This window comes from Podarcis bocagei (genome assembly GCF_964188305.1).
Source record: "Podarcis bocagei genome assembly, chromosome: 7".
NCBI classification, from domain to species: domain Eukaryota; kingdom Metazoa; phylum Chordata; class Lepidosauria; order Squamata; family Lacertidae; genus Podarcis; species Podarcis bocagei.
In genome coordinates, this window is record NC_138132.1 from 92,666,967 (window position 1) to 92,691,294 (window position 24,328).

The window sequence follows — 24,328 nt, forward strand, 5'->3', positions numbered from 1 at the left end:
GTATCGGGGGCCCACGGTGGGTGCCATTCAGACTCTTGATTTTTTTCTTCTACTAGTCTTGGCTCTGACATTACATAGCTGTTAATGCTCATCATGCATTTATAATTGTAAAAAAAATTATTCCTGTGTAATGTTCTTACTGTTGCAGATTAGTTTTTAGACATCAGCATTTTGTTCCTTTCTTATTGTCGCCCCCCTACCCCCCCCCCCCGATATGGCCCAAAAGGCATTTTTGAAGCTGTGGAAAGATTTGTTAGAGAGGCATTAGGGTAAGTCTTCTCTCAAAGCCTGTACTCTCAAAGTCGGTGTGATCTAAGGTGCTCTTGTTTTGTATCTCTATTTCTCTTTTGGTTCCTAAAGCAGGTACTGTACATTTGTTGTCGGTTTCTTGAGCATGAGAGGCATAAAGCCACTCTTGTTGATTACTGAGGCTATTAGGGTTTGAGAAAGGTGTAAGGAGCGTTGATGTATCAGTATTGAATGGTTGGGAAGGGAAGGCAATCAGCAGATGGTGGGTGTTTCCCACCATTTCAGTGACATTTTCATTGTACTGTATAGCTTTTCACATCAGGGTTATATCCCCTCTCTGATCTTTCCTCAGAGACCTTGCAGCAGTTTGCTGTCTTGGATTCAAACCAGGTATCACGAAAACCAGCCCAAAAAGTAGCTGCTTTTAAATTTTTTAAAAAGGTTAAATCAGGGCTGTTGCATGAGCTTCAGAAACTAAGGCCACAACCCTGTGCATACTCACCTAGGATTAAGCTCCACTGGGCGCAGTGGGACTTACTTCTGAGTAAAAGCACAGGGGCAGCATGTTTGCTTTCCACCTTTATTTTATGAGCAACCAATGAAAAGGTGGGTGGAAAGGAACCGCCCCCCCTATAGGTGGCTTATAATAATGCAAAATGCCAAAGCCAAGATTTTCCGCACACATTAGAGCCCTCCATATATTTCGTGCTACAATCCCCTTCCGCCCCAGCCAGACTGGCCATATGGGAATTGCAGTCCAAAATCTAGAGGACACCAGGTTGTCGAAGGCTGCATTAGAGAGGCAAATGTTGTGTATTCATAACATTGTCAGAATTTAGTATATCCTTGTTTGGGTCATTTTTGTTTTCTAAGGTGCCGGTTGTTTGTTTATAGCAGAACTGAAGATGTCACTGAATGTGATGCACTCCTGTAATGACACTCTTCCACAGCTTCCCCTTTTGCTTCAGTAAAGGAGTAGATCTCCAATAGATTGGGCCCAGCGCAGTAAATAAGAAAGATGGGCTGTTACATCTGCCCTGCTACAGCTGTGTGGCTACAGCTGTCTTGAGTAGCTTTCATCTTCTGCTAACAACTGCGGCAAGGTAAGCACCCAACTTCTTCAGTAGCCGCTTGACACATGCAGCTAAGAGCTAGTCCATATATCACACAGAAGGAAAAGAGGTGTTAAAGTGATCCATCCTTCTTGTCTCACTTCTGAGGTGCAAATGACGTCAGTTTTTAAAATGCCCTCCTGCCCTCCTGGGATATAGATCTATGGGATGAAATGTTTCCAGAGTCTTGCAGTGTTTACAGGTGCAGTCCGCTTTACTCTGCGCCCCCATATATATATATATATTCAGAGAGAGACGAGGCAGGTTCACTTTGAAAGGCAAAGTGGTTAAAGTGAAGGCCGTGGTGGGTTTTCTCTTGCAGAAGCAACCACAAGAGGGCATTGCAATTGCTGCTGCTTTTAGAAAAGATTTTTGACAGCCTGGATGCAGAGCATCCAGAAGGTCAGGTGCTTTTGCAGTTGTGGCAAGAATACTTTGTTGTCCTGAGAAGAAAGCGTGCTTTTAACTTTGGAGAGAATTTTGAGAGTCCAAGATAGGAAAGTGTAGTGAGATAGCAGGTCTTGGGTATCATTAAGAGCAGGAGATGGGAGTCAAGCACCATTAAAGCCAAAGAGCACAGCAGTGTTCTTTCACAGCTCGCATTAATTTCAGTGATGTTGGACACATGAATGGCAGGTGGCACCCTGTGTTAATTAGTGAGAAGAACCATAATCTGCGCCTTGTCCAACTCGGGGATCAAAATGGCTTAGGGCTGTATTCCTAAGAGAGAATTCAGAAAACTCATTTTTCTGGATAACCTCCAAGGCCTGTGAATTTCAATCAAGGGGAGGTATTTGGTGTACCTCTTGTTAACTTTTCAAAGTAGTGTATGAACTTCAGCTACCAGACATTGGGCTCCAACCGTATATATGCTGTGTTTGGAGTAGATCCCAGTATTGTGTGAGAGCAGAGAACGGTTAGCTCCTTACATGTATCCTAGCTGGAAGGAAGTCAGAACAAGGTAGTGATGCTTTGAATTATGTGCTTATTGTAGCCTCCTGTCTTTCTGCTATTCAACAATGCTGCCCAGACAGATCACCTTATGAGAGAGGTTGGGGGAAATCACTGACAAATTTCGGTTAAAAGAAATAAATATTCATGACTAAACCATCACTGTCATGTCAAAGATCTAGAAACGTATATTGAAAGCAAAACAATTTCTGAGCTTTTGTATTTAAAATAAAAACCTATGTTAATTTTTTTTAATTAAGTACTCTGGCTACGATTTCTGAATGTGTCTTATAAAATTATGCCTCTTGAATTTATATTTAATGGTTAATTTTATCTGTGATTGAAAAAAAAGTATTAATCAGAATAAGATGCATCAGGGAAGGAGTTTTTAAATTTACACAGTCGATTTGTCTTAACATCCTTTAATACTAACTTTCAATATGGCAACTTTGTACATGAATATTGCAGTATTCTATTTCCATAGACTTAAAAAAACCACACCCAACGAGTAACATTTCCACCCAGGATAATAATTGTCACAGGTTTCCCGGGCGGGAGTGATATGATTGTCATTACAATGTCATGTGATAGAATTTCTTCATTGACGAATTGCTAGCGATTGTTTATACTTTATTTACCCATGCTTATGTCCTTTAAGTAAAAACAGAGAGGAGTTGTTGATCACCTCTCTCTCGAAAACATTGGTACCGGTAACAGCATTGCTTGTGTACTAGCAATGGAACATGTTGAGCCCAGAGCAGGTCCAGCCATGAGACGAGATGCATGGACATCTGACAGAGTGGCTTTTGATTCTGACTCCTGTTCAGCGGGTGACACGGTGGGAGGCGCCCACACCCTGGGCCCCGGGGGAACAATCCACAGGGACGTTCTCCTACTTCCTTGAAGCGAACGGGGGTTAACTGTGCTTTCCCCCTGCTGCTGTTCGTTTCCATGAGGCTTGTGAAGGAGAACTTTGCTGCGTTAATTACTTTGTACATGTTTGGAGTCAGGAGGTTGAGAACGCCTTTTGGATTTTAAACATTTTTTTAAATTAAACATTAAAATCTTCCCTAAACAGGGCTGCCTTCAGATGTCTTCTAAAAGTTTGGTAGTTATTTTTCTTTTTGACATCTGGTGGGAGGGCGTTCCACAGGGCGGATGCCACTACCGAGAAGGCCCTCTGCCTGGTTCCCTGTAACTTGGCTTCTCGCAGTGAGGGAACCGCCAGAAGGCCCTCGGCGCTGGACCTCAGCGTCCGGGCAGAACGATGGAGGTGGAGATGCTCCTTCAGGTATACTGGACTGAGGCTGTTTAGGGCTTTAAAGGTCAGCACCAATACTTTGAATTGTGCTCGGAAACATACTGGGAGCCAGTGTAGGTCTTTCAAGACTGGTGTTATGTGGTCTCGGCGGCCACTCCCAGTCCCCAGTCTAGCTGCCGCATTCTGGATTAATTGCAGTTTCCTGCTCACCTTCAAAGGTAACCCCACGTAGAGCGCATTGCAGTAGTCCAAGCGAGAGATAACTAGAGCATGCACCACTCTGGCGAGATAAGTCCTTGCTCGGGGATTCTGGAGCTGCAACGCAGGGAGGGGTGGACTAGAAGACCCCTGGGGGTCCCTAACCAACGTGACGGTCCATTTGGCTGCCCTGGCTTCTCTTGCTCCAAAGGGGGCAGCAGGTTTTTGGAGGTCCGAGGCTAGCAAAACCCTGCCAACCCTGGAGGGACCCCCAGAGGCCGGGACCCCTAGCACCCCTCCAGCCCAGCGAGGGGCGGGCAAGGCTCCGCTCGATAGCATTGTCTGGCCGGGCTCACCCCCCGCAGCCCCCCAGCAGCGGGAGGAGCCTCCAATGAGCCGGCGATTGGCTGGGCGGCGGCGGGGAGGGGGCGCCCGAGAGAGAGGCCGCCCGGCCGGCGGGGGCGGGGACTCCTCCCCGGCAGCTACGAGGAGGGGATCCGGCGGCGGCCGCCGTCGTCTGCTGCCTGCGAGGACGCCCAGCCGCGGGATCGGGGCCGGGGAGGGGCGCTCCCGGTAAGTTGCAGCCGGACCTCGCCTGGTGGAGGGAGGGGGCGCAACAAAGACGCACGCGCACCCCCCCCCCGGGGGCCCGAAAGACTCTCCGCATCTTCCGACGGCCGGACAGAACAGACCCACGAGGTGCCTGGGGGGTGGGCGGGGGGGGGATGCTGCCTGGGGAGAATCGGCCGAATTTGGAACGAACCCCCACCCCGGAAGAAGCCCCTTTAGATTCGTGGGCGCCCAACTGGGCGAAGGCAACTGCTCTCCCTGCGCCCTTCTTGGAGTTGGGCGGGATTGGCGGGGGGGTGGATGCCCGGCAGAACCCCCCTTCCCATCGCTTATCCTTGACCTATCCTCTCAGCCCCAAGTGCTGAAGACGGAGAGGCGACCTAGTGATCTGGAGCCCATCCTTCCCGGAGCGGGGCGCGGAGAAGAGGAGGGTCTCCTGCGCAAGCAGCTGTTCAGATGGAGGAATGAATGAATGGGAATTGAGGGGAGGAGCGGGCCCCTTTGTGGCTCCCATTCATTGCGCTGGGTGCTTATGCATGCAGGCAGGATCGGGCCCAGGACGACTTTCTGACACTCTCTGGGAGGAGAGCGTAGTTAGTGGTTAAGAGGAAACAGTTTGTGCTGCTGTTTCTGGCGCGGGGTGGGACAGGCCAGGACTCCTGGGTTCTCTCTTGAGTGGGGTGAAAGAAGAGGATATTAATTAATTAAGGAAGGCCACCCCAGGGACTGGGAATTTGGGGAGGGGATTCCCTTACTCTAAGTGGGTGACTCCTCCCTCCCTCCCCATCGCTTTGTGTCTCTCCATTCATCCCTCCCCGTGATGGACTGTCGCTGCCTTTGTGGCTGGCTGTACCATCTCTGCCCCCCCCTCCCCGGGTAATTTGTTATCTGCCACTGGGACTCAGATTCTCAGCTCCACAGAGGATGAGGAAGTGGGTGGGGGAGGGGAGGGGCGGCTGAAAGAGGAAGAAAGTGGGGCTTGTGAGTTTTGCAAAGTGCTGCACTACGCATAGGGGTGAGTCTGTCTATTCCTGTTAACCATTTAACTCTTCTGAAATCTTTTTTCCTAGATTTTCAGCATTCAGCAATAATTTATTTTGTAGCACAATTTAGTTTAGCATCAATTCCTTGCTTATTTCATTACATTTCTATCCCACCTGCCATGGAATTCAAGAGCAGCAAAGCCACGAAAGGGTACAAAGCAGGTCCCCAGGTGTGGATCAGAGTACATTGAACCCAAGTGTGTTTCCAGGGTTCATGAGTCCTCCTCTGGGGGTGGGGGCTTGTTAAACAAAGCGGGGCTCTCCGGTCTGTTTAGGTTTGGCCTACTGGAGCTGCTAGGGGACGCGGGGGGCACTGTGGGTTAAACCACAGAGAATAGGACTTGCTGATCGGAAGGTTGGTGGTTCGAATCCCCATAACGGGGTGAGCTCCCGTTGCTCGGTCCCTGCTCCTGCCCACCTAGCAGTTCGAAAGCACGTCAAAGTGCAAGTAGATAAATAGGTACCACTCCGGTGGGAAGGTAAACACTGTTTCTGTGCACTGCTCTGGTTCACCAGAAGTGGCTTAGTCATGATGGCCACATGACCTGGAAGCTGTACGCCAGCTCCCTTGGCCAGTAAAGCGAGATGAGCGCCGCAACCCCAGAGTTGTCCGCGACTGGACCTAATGGTCAGGGCTCCCTTTACCTTTACCTTTACATACTTCTACTCAGGATTGATTGGGCACCATGTAGGGATCTTCTGACATGTAGTGTTAGAGCATGGTTAGGCAAACTAAGGCCCGGGGGCCGGATCCGGCCCAATCACCTTCTAAATCCGGCCCGCAAATGGTCCAGGAATCAGGGTATTTTTACATGAGTAGAATGTGTGCTTTTATTTAAAATGCATCTCTGGGTTATTTGTTAGGGCATAGGAATTCATTCATCCCTCCCCCCATATAGTCCAGCCCCCCACAAGGTCTGAGGGACAGTGGACTGGCCCCCTGCTGAAAAAGTTTGCTGACCCCTGTGTTAGAGTGTCAGATTAGGACCTGTGAGACCAGGATTCAAATTCCTACTCAGCCAGGAAGCTTGCTGGGTGATCTTGGGCCAGGGTTGTTGGAGAATAAAATAGGGAGGGGGAGAACTATGTGTGCCACCTTGGACTTCTTGGTGGAAAGAAAGGTGTGCTTTGAATGTAAGAAATAAGAAATCTTATACAGGAAGGGAGTGTGTGTGTGTGTGTGTGTGTGTGTGTAAGCTAAGATGGTAAATCTGTTGAAAGTACAGAATTAAATGATTGAAAGTTAGTCTCAGCAAACAGATGCTTAGTGCCATTTCACTTCCCTCTTGATCCTTTGCCCTGGTGCTGCCCAGGGGAGCTGAGCACCACTGCTCTCCTGAACGGTCTGGCAGCCAGACTTTGGATTAGGGGGCAATTTCGCTGCTGCTTCACCTGGGTAGCAGCTGCTGGTTTGCAGAGCAGATGGCCTTGCTGGGATCAAGAAAATAGTTTTAAAGTTATTTTTAGTTTGGATTATGGCTTTCGTGGGGGGGGGGGTGCCAGTTTGGCCCCCAAGAGTGTTTATGTATGTGAAATGGAAGCAAAATGTATTGTGGCTGATCAGATCCTGCCATTTAGGTTCTCTTGATTCTATAAGTTGGGAAACTGATGCCAAAAGAAGCCTGGGGTCTCCTTTTTTGAAATGGGAGCTGTCACTTCAGAGGATGGGCCTGCAGGCTCCCTGGGGGAGGCAGCCCAGTCCTCAAAGGTGCCACCGCATGGCATTCCTTCGTATGTCTGCCCTTGGCATTTCTTTCTGTAGGCAAAGGTAACTCTCTGGGAATCACAAGGATCAGAAATTCTCTCCCTAAGGCCAGGTGTCATGCAACCCCTCCAGCTGTCCCTGTTTTCTGATCTCTGCTAGATCACTGTCCTGGTTTGGTTTTTGTTTTTACTCTTAGCAACAAAACAAAACCTTGTAAAAATGCTGCTAGATTTGGTGCTGTGTGTCGGTTTTCAGACGTCTCCCTCCTGGAGTTCCGAGTTGGCCAGCAAAAGCATCTCTGCTACAATTCTCTGGCTTGCAGCTTCCTTCAGCCAGGTGCCCACTAGATGTTTCAAGCTGGGGTTGCAGACGTGTTGTACCTTTGAAGCACATTCAAAGCACATTTCCCCCATCAAAGAATTCTGGGCACTGGAGTTTGTTAAGGGTTGCTGGGAACTGTAACTTTGCAACTGCAGTGCCCGGAATTGTTTGAGGGAAAGGATTTGCTCCAATTGTGCTTTAAAGGTATAGTGCAGGCATAGGCAAACTCCCCCTCCAGATGTTTTGAGACTACAACTCCCATCATCCCTAGCTAGCAGGACCAGTGGTCAGGGATGATGGGAACTGTAGTCTCAAAACATCTGGAGGCCATAGCTGCCAACTGTCCCTTATTTGGCGGGAAAGTCCCTTATCCCAGCGCTGTGTCCCGCTGCTGTCCCTTATTGATGATGTCCCTTAAATTTCCTGGGTTTCAAAGGAAGCCGCTCCTTTCCCTCCCTCCCTGCCAGCCAGGGAGGAGGGAGGCTTCAACTGTGTTGCTTGGCTGCGTTGCTCACCCAATAAGGCGTCTAAGAACGACTGGGGGGTGGAGCTTGTATGCCTTGTGCTGATCAAATCAGCCATGTTGCCTGGGGACTCGCCTTTGCTTAGCACTTCCCAGCGGAGAGGTGACGGTGGTTTTCCTTGCTGCATCTCCTTTGCCGGGTTGCTGCGCTGTGGGAACCACCGCTTGAGGCTTTGTTTGGCTGCTGGCTGGGCTTTCTGCCTTTGGCTCGGAGGGGCTCAGAAGCTGAACATACCTGTGCTTGGAAAACCCCTTATTTTGGCTGCTGATCCCTTATTTTCGAGGCTGCTGGTCCCTTATTTTCAAATCTGTAAGTTGACAGCTATGCTGGAGGGCTGAGTTTGCCTATGCCTGGTATAGTGTATTACACGACCTACAACTGCCATCCGTCTTAAGTCAGCATCAACATGCTCCCATCAGCCCCAGCATCTTACAGTTGTGTTGTCTGAATCTGATCGGAGTTGCCGCTCAAAATGTCCCAAAGGTGCCTGGTTGGTGGAGCCCAGTGTTGTGCATGCGGCTGAACACTCAAGATCCCAATCAATGCTCACTCTGTCGTTGTGCCCACACTTCAGCTGCTGAGCTGCCTCTTGGGCAGCTAGTAACCTATTGCAGGATGAATAGATGTTGGTAGTATATCTTTAACCTAAGGATCAAATGACCTCTTGGCTTCTAAAGGAGTTTAGCAGAATCGACTGTTACACAAGTGTGTGTCTGCATATCCAGCACTCACTCCCTTGTCCAAAAGGTTGGCTTATTATTTGTCATGAAACTGGCGGTGTGTGTACATGCTGCTTCAGAGAGCAAAGTTACAGTAGAAGCAGGCAGCAACTCGCACACTACAGACACAGCTTGATCTAAAGAGGACAAGGAGGTTCCTTGTCAAAAGCTTAAAGAGAGAATGTGTGACGTTTGACACAGACTCACGCTAAAAGTACAGCAACAAGGGGAGAGAGGAGTGGATACCTGGAGCAAAGCTCTCAGGCTGGTCCTTGAGAGCACAGAGTGAAAAGGGGTCCATATTGGAGCTGTTAGAGCTGACAAACCATTGAAACTGAAAGTACTGGGGACAATGTTAGGTTATGGAGAAGGGAAGGGGTCTTTTAGATGAGTAATTTGGTAAGAACACCTTGATTCCTCTGTTTCATTATTCATTTCTTACAGGTTCCTGTCTGCTAGTTATTCTGCTTAGCTGACTTAGTTTGTAGTTGAAAGAATATAATCCTAGTGAGAAATGACAAACTGGTTTATCTTTGTTTCCTGTCTTCTATGTGGAGCCCATTCTTTTTAGAGGAGATGTGAATTAAATTTTGCTAACAACAGATTACTGTGCTGATATTTACATAAAGTCTTGAGAGATCAGGAAGCTTTCCAGGACGATAAGGACTCTTATCAGGGTCAGGAAAGTCCATTGAGGGGTATATTTTAAATCAAGTTTATGCCAGCTGTACTGATGCCATGATCTGCAGTAATAAAACACTGGAAAAGTTCCAGTGGGCGAACTGAGTTGTGCCTTTGGCAGTGGGTCAGGGTGGGAGGAAGGTTCTGAGCCTTGGGGTGGGAAGAGGGAGGTGACCAGGACATCCCTGGATTCATATATGAAATGCTGGTAGGTCTGGTTTCCTCAGTTCAGCCATGGGACTGTCCAAGGCCCTGTTCACCTGCCTGGTTCCCATCACATGAAATAGCTTGCAGGAAAGTGTGGGGTCAGCCCCCTCCCTTCAACAGCCCCACACCAAGCACCCGGTGTTAGTCTGACAGAGTGGTCTCCTTTTCCATTTCCAACGGAAGGAACCTCCATCTCTCAGGGTTCCTGTCCCCATGTTGGAAGCAAACACACCCTGCTTCAGACTGAGCCACGGCCAGCACTGAAAGCAGAGGTTTCCACTGTTGAGGACCTCTTTGTGCATTCAGAGTCTATGGGTAGCCCTGACTGGCCATGGAAGCCAGGGACCTGGGAGATGAGGCTTTGATTCCCCGCTCGGCCATGAAGCTCACTGGGTGACCTTGAACCAGTCACTGTCTTCTCTCAGCCTAATGTACCTCACAGGGTTGTTGGGATTACATGACAAGTGGGGAAACCATGTACGCCACCTTGAAAAAATGCAAGAAGTAAATGGGTACCAGAAGGGAGGTGGGTGGCACTGTGGTCTAAACCACTGAGCCTTGGGCTTGCCGATCAAAAGGTCGGTGCTTCGAAGCCCTGTGATAGGGTGAGCTCCCGTTGCTCGGTCCCTTCTCCTGCCAACCTAGCATTTTGGAAGCATGCCAAAAAGTGCAAGTAGATTAATAGGTACCACTCCGGCGGGAAGGTAAATGGCATTTCCATGCACTGCTCTGGTGTTGGTGTTCCGTTGCACCAGAAGTGGCTTAGTCATGCTGGCCACATGACCCGGAAAAACTCTGAGGAGCGGACAAACGCCAGTAAAGCAAGATGAGTGCCGCAACCCCAGAGTCGTTTGCGATTGGACTTAACTGTCAGGGGTCCCTTTGTTGTTGTTGTTTAGTCGTTTAGTTGTGTCCGACTCTTCATGACCCCATGGACCAGAGCACGCCAGGCACTCCTGTCTTCCACTGCCTCCCGCAGCTTGGTCAAACTCATGTTTGTAGCTTCGAGAACACCGCCCAACCATCTCGTCCTCTGTCGTCCCCTTCTCCTTGTGCCCTCCATCTTTCCCAACATCAGGATCTTTCCCAGGAAGTCTTCTCTTCTCATGAGGTGGCCAAAGTCTTGGAGCCTCAGCTTCAGGATCTGTCCTTCCAGTGAGCACTCAGGGCTGATTTCCTTCAGAATGGGTAGGTTTGATCTTTTTGCAGTCCATGGGACTCTCAAGAGTCTCCTCCAGCACCAGAATTCAAAAGCATCAGGGTAAAGGGGTCCCTTTACTTTTACCTTTAAATGGGTACCACATGCCCGAACAAGGTGATGGTGTGTGCAGAATAACCTCTTTTAAGCAGGGTAGCGCGGTGTGCTGTGGAGTTTATTTTTGTGCTTCTGCATGTTGTTCCACACCTGGTGTGGTTGGCCTCCTTCCTTCCCTTCTCTTTCCTCTGTTCCTTCCTCCATCGCTCATCCCTGGGCAGCTGGGAGCTACGCTGCCATGAAGCAGATGGATGGTTCTGTGTCTCCATTAACAGGAGAGAGGCTGACAAATGGAGCGACTTTTGGCAAGGCCAGATGGGAAGGGCTGCCTCCAAGAGCAGACCGAGATGGAAAAGGGAGGCTGAGGAGGCGGGGAGAGAGGGGAAGCCCAGTGGTCCTGCTGCAGGAGGAATGGACGGCAGGCGTAACAGCTGGTCCAAAGGCCAATGTCACTCTAGGTTGGATTATTGCAAAGCTTTGCATCCCCACAACACACCAGTGTTTGCACTGCACACAAAGGCCCCAACATTAATTGTGTGGCTTTTTAAAGCTTCCTCAAAGAAGCTTAGGCAGGGGGCAGCATATGTTGTCTCCCCAGTGGCATTTTATCCCCATAACTGGGGGGGGGGGAGGAACTGTGGCCCTCCAAAAAAATTTAAAATGCATGCGCACACAAAGCGAATGCAGAATCAGCCCTGGTGAGTAAACAGTGGGCACTGGGCTTCCAGTGCTGGGTGACATCCAGCTTCACGGCTGAGTCATTTCAAGGTGGGCAAGTAGTGCAAAGAATTCAAAATTTAAAACATCTCCTGCAGGTATTTTGATTTCGTCGATGCTCCTAAAAGGGTCAGAGCAGCTCACAAGAATGAAAGCAGTAATAAAAACATAAACTAGTTGACTAGAAATTAAGGTCTTACAATAGTGGGAAACCGACATGCACAGATAAAAAGAATTCGTACTTCACGCGGGGCGTAGTTAAACCGTGGAACTCCCTCCCACAGGAAGCAGTCGTGGCCTTCAGCTTGGGTGGCTTTGAAAGAAGATGGACAAATTCATGGAAGAGAGGGCTGTTGATGGCTACTAGCCATGACAGCTGCGCTCTGCCTCTGCAGTTGGAGATAGCGATGTTTCTGAATACCAGTTGCTGGAAGCTGCAGGGGGGGGGGAGAGATGGCCCTGCTATACTAGATAGGCCCCCATTGGCCTGATCCTGCAGGCTCCTCTTGTGTCTACACACATACCAGTTAAAAAGAAAGTTCTGTTTGCCTTGTAGCTCCAGCCCTCCTCCTCCTTTAGCTACACCCATTTGGGAGCACTCTGCTCCGCTTTTCCTACGGCAAATGGGCCCGTGGTCTAAACTAGCGCCTTCTTCTGCCCCTGCTTGCTTCTCTTTAGTGCAGCTGCTTCCAAAATCTCCTCTCTGGAGGGAGAGATGCTTCCTTGCACAGCTGGCTCTGCTCCTTCCTCCTAACCGGTGCAGTGGATGCTCAGAGCTTGGGTTGCCAGACAGAATTAAGCTCCCACATCTGGAAAGAGGCAGGAACTCAGCTGCTTCTGATGGAAATTGTGTCTGCGAATCACAGAAGCCTTGGAGCCTTATCTTTGAGGGGTCCTTTTGAGCAGGACGTGTGAGCTGTACTTTTAAGGGTTGGGGGGGTTTCTTTCTCAAGGACCTCAGTGCTGCTTTTGCCAGCTCTGAACCTCTCGTTGTTCTCCAGGATGCAGAATGGAGGGCTGGGGTTTCCTCCCCCCCCCCAATTTTTTATTGTTTTTCCACATTTATGACAAATATAACATATAATACACACAAATGAAAAGACAGTACTATACTAAAAGAAAATAAAAATATAAATATAAACACTTATTACTTCTAGAACCCATTTTATCTTTCATTGTTATCTGACTTCCTCAAATCCCCCCTAACTGAATGTCATTGTATCACCTTGTAAGTTTTCCAAAATCCTCTTTCTAATAAAATTAAATCCTTCAATTTACTATCTTCTCTTTTCTTATTAGTCTAAATCCATAGTTCTTTACAACTCCTTATTCTAATCCTAAACCTAATTGATACTTTCAAGTGACTTCTAATTATCTTATATTACAATATTTAGCTAGATAGTCTTTAAATTTCTTCCAATCTTCTTGGTGTTCCTCTTCTTTCTGATCGTGGATTCTTCCAGTCAGGTCAGCCAGCTCCAAAAAGTCCAACATCTTCATCTGCCATTCTTCTACAGTTGGTATTCCTTGAGATTTCCAATTTTTAGCTAATAGCAGTCTTGCCGCTGTAGTGGCATACAAAAATAATCTTTTTGGGGCAATTCCAGTCCTATTATTCCAAGTAAAAAGGCTTCTGGTTTCTTAAATGTATTTTTCAACATTTTTTTTTAACTCATTATAAATCTTTCCCCAGAAGTCCTTAACCCTGAGACACATCCATCACATGTGATAAAAGGTGTTGCCTTTTTCTTTGCACTTCCAACATAAATTATCATTCGTGTGGTAAATCTTTGCTAATTTTACCGGGGTTAAGCACCATCTATACATCATTTTCCTAATGTTTTCTTTTAATACCGTACATGCAGTAAACTTAACCCCTTTCTTCCACAACCTTTCCCAGTCTTCCAACATTACCGTATTTTTCGCTCTATAACACGCACCCAACCATAACACGCACAGTTTTTAGAGGAGGAAAATCTGTAGACATGCCACCCGTAGGCATTCCCTCCATAACACGCACAGACATTTCCCCTTACTTTTTAGGAGGAAAAAAGTGAGTGTTATGGTGCAAAAAATACGGTATATTGTGTCCAACATCTGTTGCCCAGGGGTTTCCTGACTTGGTGAATGACTTGACAGTGGTCTGCGGAAGCCCCACTCTGGTCCTGGGTGTCAAGGATGGAGAAGAACAAATCCTGCAGAGCATCTGGTGGGAGTCTTTGGATTCCTAGTAAACTCTCTGCTTTTCAATCCAGCTGAGCTGTTGTCCTCTGCTCCCTGCACCCACCCACCCCAAATGCACACAGGAAACCCCAAGTGTATTTAAGCTCAGGGCCAAACCAGGCAGGATGTGGGAGATCTAAGATGCAGCATTTGTGACTTTCTAGTTTAGAGAAAAGGCAAGTAAGACATGTCAGGAGTTTTTAAGACGAAGCCTGGCATGCAGAAAGTGGATAGAGATAAGCTTTTACTCCCTCCCTCGTAACACTAAACTTTTGGACATCCAATGAAGCTGAACATTGGGAGATTCAGGAGAGATGAAAGAAAGGACTTATTCACACAACACAGAGTCAAAACTCTGGAACTTGCTCCTGCGGGGGCCGGGGTGCAAATCCTCCCCCTGCCCCATTCCCATACATCTGAGCCAGTGCATTGCTAGAGATGGTTTTGCTGTGCCTTGCCTGGTTAGGACGTCTCTCCATCTTGCCTGCTGAGTCCCCATCACCCAGCATGACCTGGGCAGTGCCTTTGGCAAAGACCCTTGCCTGAGAAAGCAGACAGAGAGGTAGTCAGCCCTGGCCGTGTGCTTCCAGGGGGTGTCTTGCATGCGCTGCTCACGGGGTGTGTGCTAGCTGTGCCCCTCCCCGGCTGCATTTGTTTAAGGCAGCAAGCCTCAGGTGGAGCACTGTGGGAGAGGTGGTCTGCCCAAGTGCCCCCTTGGCTCGCTTGTGGCCCTCAGGTGCTGGGGAGGGCAAATGGTTTGTTTGTTTATTACCTGCCCTTCACCCTAAGGTTTGAGCATGGGTAACAATGCGGGTGGCGCTGTGGTCTAAACCACTGAGCCTAGGGCTTGCCAATCAGAAGGTCGGCGGTTCAAATCCCTGCGACGGGGTGAGCTCCCATTGCCTGGTCCCTGCTCCTGCCAACCTAGCAGTTGGAAAGCACGTCAAAGTGCAAGTAGATAAATAGGTACCACTCTGGCAGGAAGGTAAACGGTGTTTCCATGCGCTGCTCTGTTTCGCCAGCTTAGTCATGCTGGCCACATGACCCGGAAACTGTCTGCGGACAAACGCCAGCTCCCTCAGCCTACAGAGCGAGATGAGCACACAACCCCAGAGTCGTCTCTGACTGGACATAACAGTCAGGGGTACCTTTACAGCATTAAAGCACAATATTAATAACAACTAAAAACAACTTACAACCATCCTCCGAAAGCCGTACAATGCAGATGCCGGATGCACCCTTGTAGGGAGGGAGTTTCACAGCTAAGGGGCCACCACAGAGAAGGCCCTCTTGCCTGGACCACCACTATGCCAAGCCTTCTAGGGTGGAGGAACTACCCAGGGGTCCCTCTGTTCTGATCTTGGAGGCAGCCTCTCAGGTCTTTGGAGCCTGAGACATTTAGGGCTTTAAACACCAGGGCTTTTTCCCAGCTGGAACTCAGTTCCGGCACCTCTCAGACAGACACCATTGCCATTCTAAGAGAACAAGGGAGGCGTTCATGGTGAGTTCCGGCACCTCTTTTTCTAGAAAAATAGCACCGTTAAACACTAATGTGAGCACCTTAATTGGGTCCAGAAACAGCGCAGCTGTTTCAAAATGGGTTATATGAGATCTAAGTGGAACCCCAGCCAGCCAGCTCCTGTGTTTTGGACTGACCGAAGTTTCCGAGTCGTCTTCAAGGTCAGCCCCACACAGAGCATGTTGCAACGATCCAGTCCAGCAAACCAGCCAGAGCTGAAGAAAGGCACTCCCAGCCACCACTGCCAGTCTTGAAGAGACAACGGCACTGTAGTTTGGAAATAGGGTGGGGGTGGAGATATCATTTTATCCTTTGCTTTTTGCAAGTCTTGAGCTTCATTGCTGAACAGCCCCAGAAGGAGAGGCCATGAAACAGACAGCTGTCAGGCTGGTTAGGAAAGCAGCTCAGAGGAGGCAGGAAATTCAGAATTTCGTCAGCCGCTCTGCTGGGAGGTGGTGATGTTCTTAGTGCTTCTGTTTTGCTCCCCACAACCCAAGAACAATGCTTGGCGGATGCAGCAGCGGATGCAGCAGTGTTAAGACTTCTGGGCTTCCTGCTTTGCGTCTTCAGGCAGATACAAAGAAAGATTTGTGGACACCTGTTAAGCTACAGCAGCCAAAACAAGAGATTATGCCCAGAGGTGGCGTAAGATGAAATTCCAGAGAGAAAGGGAAAAGAAGATGGGCTTCAGAGTGGCATTCGGCACAGGAGTCAGATTCAGCACTGGAGAGCTTTGTCTTTCCCTGTTAAGTATCTAGTCCTTATGACTTCAAAGATATGTGTAATGCCTGTGAAAATTTCAGAGGCTAATGTGTGGTCAGCTGGAGGGCTTCAGTGCTCTACTTTGTGTCACTTAGCGATGTACAGGTTCAGTCCAAATTGCATAGCATAGCATAGCTTGGACTACTGCAATGTGTTCTACGTGGGGCTACCTTTGAAGGTGACCCGGAAACTGCAATTAATCCAGAATGCGGCAGCTAGACTGGTGACTGGGAGTGGCCGCCGAGACCACCTAACACCGGTCCTGAGAGATCTGCATTGGCTCCCAGTACGTTTCTGAGCACAATTCAAAGTGTTGGTGCTGACCTTTAAAGCCCTAAACGGCCTCGGTCCTGTATACCTGAAGGAGCGTCTCCACCCCCATCGTTCAGCCCAGACACTGAGGTCCAGCGCCGAGGGCCTTCTGGTGGTTCCCTCATTGCGAGAAATCAAGTTACAGGGAACCAGGCAGAGGGCCTTCTCGGTAGTGGCGCCCGCCCTGTAGAACGCCCTCCCTTCAGATGTGAAGGAAATAAGCAGCTATCTTCTCTTTAAAAGACATCTGAAGGCATCCCTGTTTAGGGAAGTTTTTAATATTTAATGTTGTATTGTTTTTAATACTTGATTGGAGTGGCTGAGGAGGCTCATCCAGATGGGCGGGGTATAAATAATAAATTATTATTATTATTATAAGTAGGCAGAATACATTATGCCAAAGAAAAGGTAATTCATGGAGGAGAGGGCTATTGGTGGCTTCTAGCCATAATGGCTCCTGAATGTTTTAATCAATATATATATTGATTATATATATATGCTTTGCGTTGTTTTGATTTGTGTAACCCACCTCAAGTGTCTGTCTGGGCAGAAGATGGGATAGAAATAAACATAGTAATTGCAGTAAGGCCTGAGGTGCTGGCCAGTCCATTCCACTTCCTGTTTCTCAGAATGGTCTTCCAGGAAAACAAGCAGGGGTATCACATTTCTGCACCTTTTGGATTCCCCTCCCTCCCCACTACAATCCATGGATCTGAAACCCATTAGAGGTCTGCAAAATCGCCATTGAATTGAACGAACGATTAGCATGTTCTTTTCATTTATCTCAGAAAGTAAATTGCTGTGTGCTTTAAAGCGGTTTCCCACCTCCCCTTTCGCCACAGGCCTCTGTTCCTGATGAAAGACACTTTCCAAGGATGGACTACATAAGTGAGAACTACCCGGTCCCTTGTGGGCACGACAAGTACATTTCGAAGTAAGTCAGAGGTTGGCTGCGTGTCCCGGGCAGACCTTTGTTCTTTGCAGGGGTCCCTGGGGTCTGGTGTGTTGGTGTCTGTGTATAATTGCAAGCACGTGCAAGGAAGGGAGGAGAGACCTGAGTACTGGCAACTTGCACCTTACGCTTATCATATTTACGCAGTTGGAGTGGCGGGGTGAATAAATAGAGAATGGAGGAAACCCACCAATCCTTGCTCTCCATTTATTTATGTTCTCCGCACACCCAGAGAGTCTCCCTCACTTTTTCGGGCTTTGGGAAGGAGGCATGAGGACTCAAGGATGCTCTGAGAGCCCTCGCACTGCCTTTCCAAAGCCCAGTAAGCAATGGGCTGACTTCTTCACCGGCCCCTGGGAAAGGGCTCTGGGACAGTTCTGGAGGCCGGTAAGGAAGGCGTTGCCTCACCTAGTGGGCTTCCTGAAGAAGAGTTTGGATTTGATATCCCGCCTTTCACTCCCCTTCAGGAGTCTCAAAGCGGCTAACATTCTCCTTTTCCTTCCTCCCCCACAACAAACACTGTGAGGTGAGTGGGGCTGAGAGACTTCACAGAAGTGTGACTGGCCCAAGGTCACCCAGCAGCTGCATGTGGAGGAGCGGAGACACGAACCCGGTTCATCAGATTACGAGTCCACCGCTCTTAACCCCTACACCACACTGGCTCTGCCCTCCTGTGACCTTCCCAGAGCAAGATAAAGAGTCCTCCTCCTGTGGGTTGGGGGCAGTTCCAGGGGCTCCTGGCTTCACGTGATTTTGTGTTTACACACTTAACAGCCAGAACCGAACTGCTGCATAAGCTGTGAGTTGCCTATATGTCATGAAGCTGTGGGCACAGTGAAATGAGGGCAGTTACAACCAACCATTCATTTCTAGCCTAGAGAACTCCCTACAGGAAGATGGACTTTGAGTGCATGCAATCTCTCTCTCTCTCTCTGATTAAATTTTGTGTTTTACAGTTTCAAATACTTATTTTGCATCCTTGAGATATCCATGACTTCCCTTCTTCTCTTTCCGTGGTTCATTTTACATATCTTAAATCCCTGCATATTTTACAAAAACTATACCAATCAGTATTCCATGAATATTGCATCCATCGAAACTTATTCACACTGTTGAATTTATCTTAATGCTGCCAGCATTTTCAGCTGTATACAATTATATTCCATATGTTCAATAAACGTTTTCCAATCTTCTTTAAACATACCGTACTTTTCGCCCTATAGGACGCACTGGCCCATAGGACGCACCTAGTTTTTTAGGGGGGAAATCAAGGGAAAAAAATTTATTTCCCCCCCAGGTTTGCGCAGCCATCCCCAAGCTAGAAGAGGGAGACGGAGCGCTCTGTCTCCCTCTTCTGTCTTCAGGGACAGCTTGCCCCGCTGTCCCCCGAGTTTGTGGGGCTGGCGGGGAGAGAAGCAAGCTTGCTTCTCCCCAACCCACAGCCTCCAGATCAGGTCGGGGAATAGCGGGATGGCGGCGCTGCGCCACCCTCCTATCCCCCGAGCTTGTGGGGCTGGGGGGGGAGAAGCAGGCTTGCTTCTCCCACCTCCAGCCTCCAGATCAGGTCGGGGAATAGCGGGATGGCGGCGCTGCGCCACCCTCCTATCCCCCGAGCTTGTGGGGCTGGTGGGGGGGGAGAAGCAGGCTTGCTTCTCCCCCCCCCGCCAGCCTCCAGATCAGGTCGGGGAATAGCGGGATGGCGGCGCTGCGCCACCCTCCTATCCCCCGAGCTTGTGGGGCTGGTGGGGGGGGGAGAAGCAGGCTTGCTTCTCCCCCCCCCGCCAGCCTCCAGATCAGGTCGGGGAATAGCGGGATGGCGGCGCTCCGCCATCCCCCTATCCCCCGAGCTTGTGGGGCTGGCGGGGGGGGAGAAGCAGGCTTGCTTCTCCCCCCGCCAGCCTCCATTTCAGGTCGGGGAATAGCGGGGTGGCGGCGCTGCACCTCCCCGCTGTCCCCCAGCCTTTGGGCTGCAGGCGCAAGCCTTGTGAGCCCACGGGACATCCCGCCGGGCTTGCAAGACTTGGGATAGCTTCCTGAAGCCTGGAGAGCAAGAGGGGTCGGTGCGCACCGACCCCTCTCCCTCTCCAGGCTTCAGCAAAAGCCTGCATTCGCCCCATAGGACGCACACACATTTCCCCTTCATTTTTGGAGGGGGAAAAGTGTGTCCTATAGGGCGAAAAATACGGTATGTTCTTCTTGTTCTCTTATTCTATATGTCTGCAAGTTGTGCGTATTCTGTCAACTTAAGTTGCCATTCTTCTTTGGTTGGGGCCTCACTCATTTTCCATTTGAGGGCTAACAAAACATGGGGCGCAGTTGTTGCATACATAAATAACCTTTTCTGACACCTGGGGATTTCATTCTGAATTATCCCCAACTTTCAGGACTCTGAAAGGACTCTCAGAAAGTGCATGCCGTTTTCTGATGGGACAATGAAATGTGTGGCTGGAGAAGCATGTTCTGTGGCTTTCCTTGGAGGCTTCTCAGGAGAGCCATGAAAGTGGAGCAAGTTTGGGGTCAGGGGTCAGCTCCAATTTCCTTAAATATTTTACTGCAAAAAGCAGCAACTTTTGGACAAAGCCACCACATGTGGCAAAGAGAGCTGGACAACTCTTCCATTTGCTCTTCTAACAGCTCTTGTTCCACATCTTCCAGAAATGAACTGTTGTTGCACTTGAAGACCTACAACCTATACTACGAAGGCCAGAACTTGCAGCTCCGGCATCGAGAGGTGAGAAGACCTTTCTAAGCAGAAACAAGTTAGGGGAGAATGTTGTGACCAGGGGTGTGTGTCTGGGCATGATTCCAAAAATGAAACTCTGCACCCAAGTCACCAGAACTCTGCGCCTAAAGGAGCTGGGTCCTGCAAATGGTGTAATGCATGCAGAAAGGCTCATAGGTGCATGCTTTTTGAATTATTGCAGTGCAGAGTTTACTCTTCAGTTTTAATTCCAGTTTTACTATTTTTGGACTGTGCAAGGCCCCAAAACTCTGACACCCCCAGACTCTGGGTTTTTCCTTTGGCCTCCCCCTTTTCCCAACTCTTGAGAATTCAGCATGTGCTGCCCATGCACTTTTAATGATGCATTCAGGAGGGCTGGAAACCTGCATTTAAAAACTAAAATGATCCTTCCAGAGGAATACAGTATGATTGCATCTTATGCACGTTTAGCTCACACAGTTTCAACCACATGCGGTTGAAGGTGGGCTGGCTTAAAGTGTGCAAGTTAAATGCAAGCAAGGCGGAGAGCTCGAAAGCTCTTTTTGCACCAGGTCCACTGGCGGGAAAAGCAATCAATTGGTATGTAAATCTTATGAACCAAAATAAATATAGTTGAAACCAGCATCCTTTCTTTTGTGATTGCTTTTACTTTCACTTTATAATACACAAAAAGCAATGGCAGCAACAGTCAAGAGAAAGAGAAAAGAGCAAACCAAGAGAAAAGAGAAAAGCCAAGAGAAAGGGAAAAGAGGGGGGGGGGGAATAAAGAAAGGATAGGAGGAGAAAGGAGGGAATGGTACTATTCCAAAAGCTGTGTTATAAGGACAATTGTCCTTCAAGAGTAAAGGTAAAGGGACCCCTGACCATTAGGTCCAGTCGTGACCGACTCTGGGGTTGCTGTGCTCATCTCGCTTTATTGGCCAAGGGAGCCGGCGTACAGCTTCCGGGTCATGTGGCCAGCATGACTAAGCCGCTTTGGGCGAACCAGAGCAGCGCACGGAAACGGCGTTTACCTTCCCGCCAGAGTGGTACCTATTTATCTACTTGCACTTTGACATGCTTTCGAACTGCTAAGTTGGCAGGAGCAGGGACCGAGCAATGGGAGCTCATCCCGTTGAGGGGATTCGAACCGCCAACCTTCTGATCGGCAAGTCCTAGGCTCTGTGGTTTAACCCACAGTGCCACCCGTGTCACAACCTTCAAGAGTACATTATCCAATAATGTTTATCCATAGGAGCCTATGAGAAGAGGGTGGCTGCCAGCCATGTTCCTTTACGTTAATCTATTCAGTAAATGGATGGCATGTTCTTCATTTTCAGATAGCGCAGGGTTTGGGTATATTTTGTTAACATGGTCCAGCTCTGGAGGTAGAACCAGTATCCTTGGGGCTTGGGGAAGTTTTCTGCAGCATCCTTGGAGCAAGCCAGCTTCTGGACCATCCCTCAGTCCCTTCTCTCATGTGCCCTCTAGGAAGAAGGGGAGTTCATCATGGAGGGCTTGCTGAACATCTCCTGGGGGCTGCGCAGGCCCATCCGCTTGCAGATGCAAGACGACAACCAGCGCATCCGCCCCCCGCCTTCGTCCTCCTCCTGGCATTCCGGCTGCAACCTGGGAGCACACGGGTCAGTACACAATCCAGGGCAGGTTTGTGTGAGTGTGTGTGAGAAAAATATCTAGGGGTCTTAGCAGACCACAAGCTTAACATGAGTCAAGTGTGCTAAAGAAAGCTGATGGCATTTGAGGCTGCATCAACAGAAGGCGAGTTTCCACATCGAGGGAAGTCATAGTCCTGCTCTCTTCTGCCTTGGTCAGAGTCCTTTGTCCAGTTCTGGACACAACAATATAAGAAGGAGGTTGACAAGCTAGAACGTGTGCAGAGGAAGGTGAGCAAGATGATGAAGGGTTTGGAAACCAGGCCTTATGAGGAACGGTTGAAGGAGCTGAGTATGTTGAGTCTGGAGAAGAGGAGAATGAGAGGAGATATGATGGCCCTCTTCAAACATCTGAAGGGCTGCCACATGGAAGGTGGAGCACGCTTGTTTTCTGCCGCTCCAGGGGGAAAGCCCCAAACCAGTGGATTCAAATGACAAAGAAGGAGATTCTGACTAAACATTAGGAAGATCTTTCTGATGCTAAGAGGTGTTTGGCACTGGACTCTCCGTCATTAGAGGCTTTTATGCAGAGATGTGTGGCCCTGTGCAGTGGCGTAGCGTGGGTTGTCAGCACCCGGGGCAAGGCAAGTAATTTGCGCCCCCTAACCCGTGGATTTGCGCCCCCTAACCCTAACCCCCAAATGTTGCACCCGGCGCGGCCGGCCCCCCCTGCACCCCCCACGCTACGCCACTGGCCCTGTGCCAGGAATGCTTTAGCTGTGGTACCTGCCCTTCAGGGAGTGGGATTAGATGGGTCCCTGCCCACTCTATAATTCTATCACCGTGACCATTTTGTTTTAACTTTTCCTGTGATCAGGGACTTAAGGGAGGGTTTGAACTCGTGTAATATCGGTAAGGAAAGCGGCACCTTGATGTGTAGAAACAAGGGTGGGAGTGGATTGGGGCCAGAAACAAACTGAGAAAATCATAAACCTTTTTTTTTAATGGGAAGAAATATCATTGATTTTCCTGAACACTGGAGAAGTAGACTTGGGTTTTAGGGGAGAGATTTCAAGTCCTGCCCCTGCTGGGCTCACACTGCTCTCTGCCCCTTCTCCTTGGGTAGAAAATAAGATATGGCCAAGTACAAGGCTGGTCTGTCTGCATCTAGGATCCCCATGAACAAACCAACTTGGGAACTGCAAAATATGCAGCCCAGACTATACAAGTGGCACTGTGACCTTGATTATTTCTGCTTGTGGAACACTGTAATCTACATGATCACAAGTTGCAGATAAATAAAAAGTTTTTGTAAGTGGAAATTATAGTCAGGATGGCAGCAGAGCCTCTTGGTTGCTGTTTTTGTTTTTAAAGCTTTGGGAAATGCTCAGTAATTTCTGCTGTAACCAGAGTCTGTTGCTAACATGGCACAGATCCATTCTACACATTACACAGAAGGTGGTGGTAGGATTCTGGAGGCTGGAGTTTCAGACTCCAGGGACGGTTGCAGTTTTGAATTTTCCCTGCCTGCAAAAAATAAGTGCACCTTGGTCAAAAGATTTTGCAATTCCCTCTTCTTGTTTTGCTGCATGCAGGGAGCTGTTTTACTAAGCAAAGCATTCAAAAATATTTAAGCCTCACACATAATTTTATCCCTGCTTCCTGCCTAACATCCGACTTGAGGCAATTCTGACATCATGTTTTCAAAGTGTGCCCTCTTTGGTGTCCATGTGTCTATTAGAGTCTGAAGTGGGGTGCAGAGGGCACACAGAAGATCATGCTGGCTACTTCTGTGGTGAATCCTAGAATTGTTGAGTTGAAAGGGAGCCCTGATGCCATCTAGTCCAACCCTCCCTGCAGTGCAGGAATCGCAGCTAAAGAATGCATCTTGCAACAACAACAAAACCATCACCCTCACATAACTTGCCACTATGATTTTGTGCTGTGTTTACTATTCACACGAGCAGACGGACAATAATTGCTTGCATCAATCTGTGTTTTTAGAACGCTTGGGGAAATCTTTCAAGGTATTTTCTAAATCCCGAATTCTCTTATTTTGTCTCTTCCCTACTTAGGTCAGTCATAAAGCCGTCAACCTTACCAGACATTCAGGTCACGGAAGCTGAGCCCTCGATGGATGGGGACGGAATTGATGGGGGAATTGGTAAGATAGGGGAAGTGAAGGATGCTGGGGGTCCTTACTGGTGCTAAGGAGTTGGGTGTCTCCATCTTCTGAAAATAATGCAATAATGGAGTATAATCCTTATCTATGACAATAACTCACTGTGAAGTGTAGTAAATCAGTTTCTGAAAGGTGTTTTTCTGGGAGCTTACCCCGTGCTAGGAGTGCCATAATTATGTGTCTAAAAGGAACAGAGCAATCTGTATCTCGGGTCTAAATATTTGTTTCAGAGTTCTCTTGTGATGTGGATGGTGCTGATCCACCAAACTCTCTTTATGTTCTTAAAAGGAATGACTTCTTCATACAGTTCAGAGTTAAACTTGCCACTTCCAGATGCAGTCACAACCTCTGGCCTGGGTAGCTCTAAAAGGGGTGTGTGTGTGTGTGTGTCAGATTTGTGGAGGTCAAGGCTGATCGGCAAGTGAGGGACGTGGGTGGCGCTGTGGTCTAAACCACTGAGCCTCTTGGGCTTGCTGATCGGAAGGTCAGCGGTTCGATTCCCCATGACGGAGTGAGCTCCTGTTGCTCTGTCCCAGCTCCTGCCAACCTAG

At 48.8% G+C, this 24,328-nt stretch overlaps 1 protein-coding gene across 1 annotated transcript in view; it reads left to right on the forward strand.

The window, feature by feature from the left end:
* Positions 1 to 4,263: 4,263 nt before the first annotated feature.
* Positions 4,264 to 24,328, forward strand: part of LOC308590799 (ras association domain-containing protein 2-like) — a 34,751-nt gene continuing 14,686 nt past the window's right edge. Inside the window, exons 1-5 of the mRNA XM_081201064.1 lie at positions 4,264 to 4,344; positions 17,172 to 17,263; positions 19,937 to 20,012; positions 21,474 to 21,625; positions 23,671 to 23,759. Of these exons, the coding sequence (XP_081057190.1) occupies positions 17,205 to 17,263; positions 19,937 to 20,012; positions 21,474 to 21,625; positions 23,671 to 23,759 (376 nt within the window). The 5' untranslated portion in view covers positions 4,264 to 4,344; positions 17,172 to 17,204. The remainder of the gene's footprint in view (positions 4,345 to 17,171; positions 17,264 to 19,936; positions 20,013 to 21,473; positions 21,626 to 23,670; positions 23,760 to 24,328) is intronic.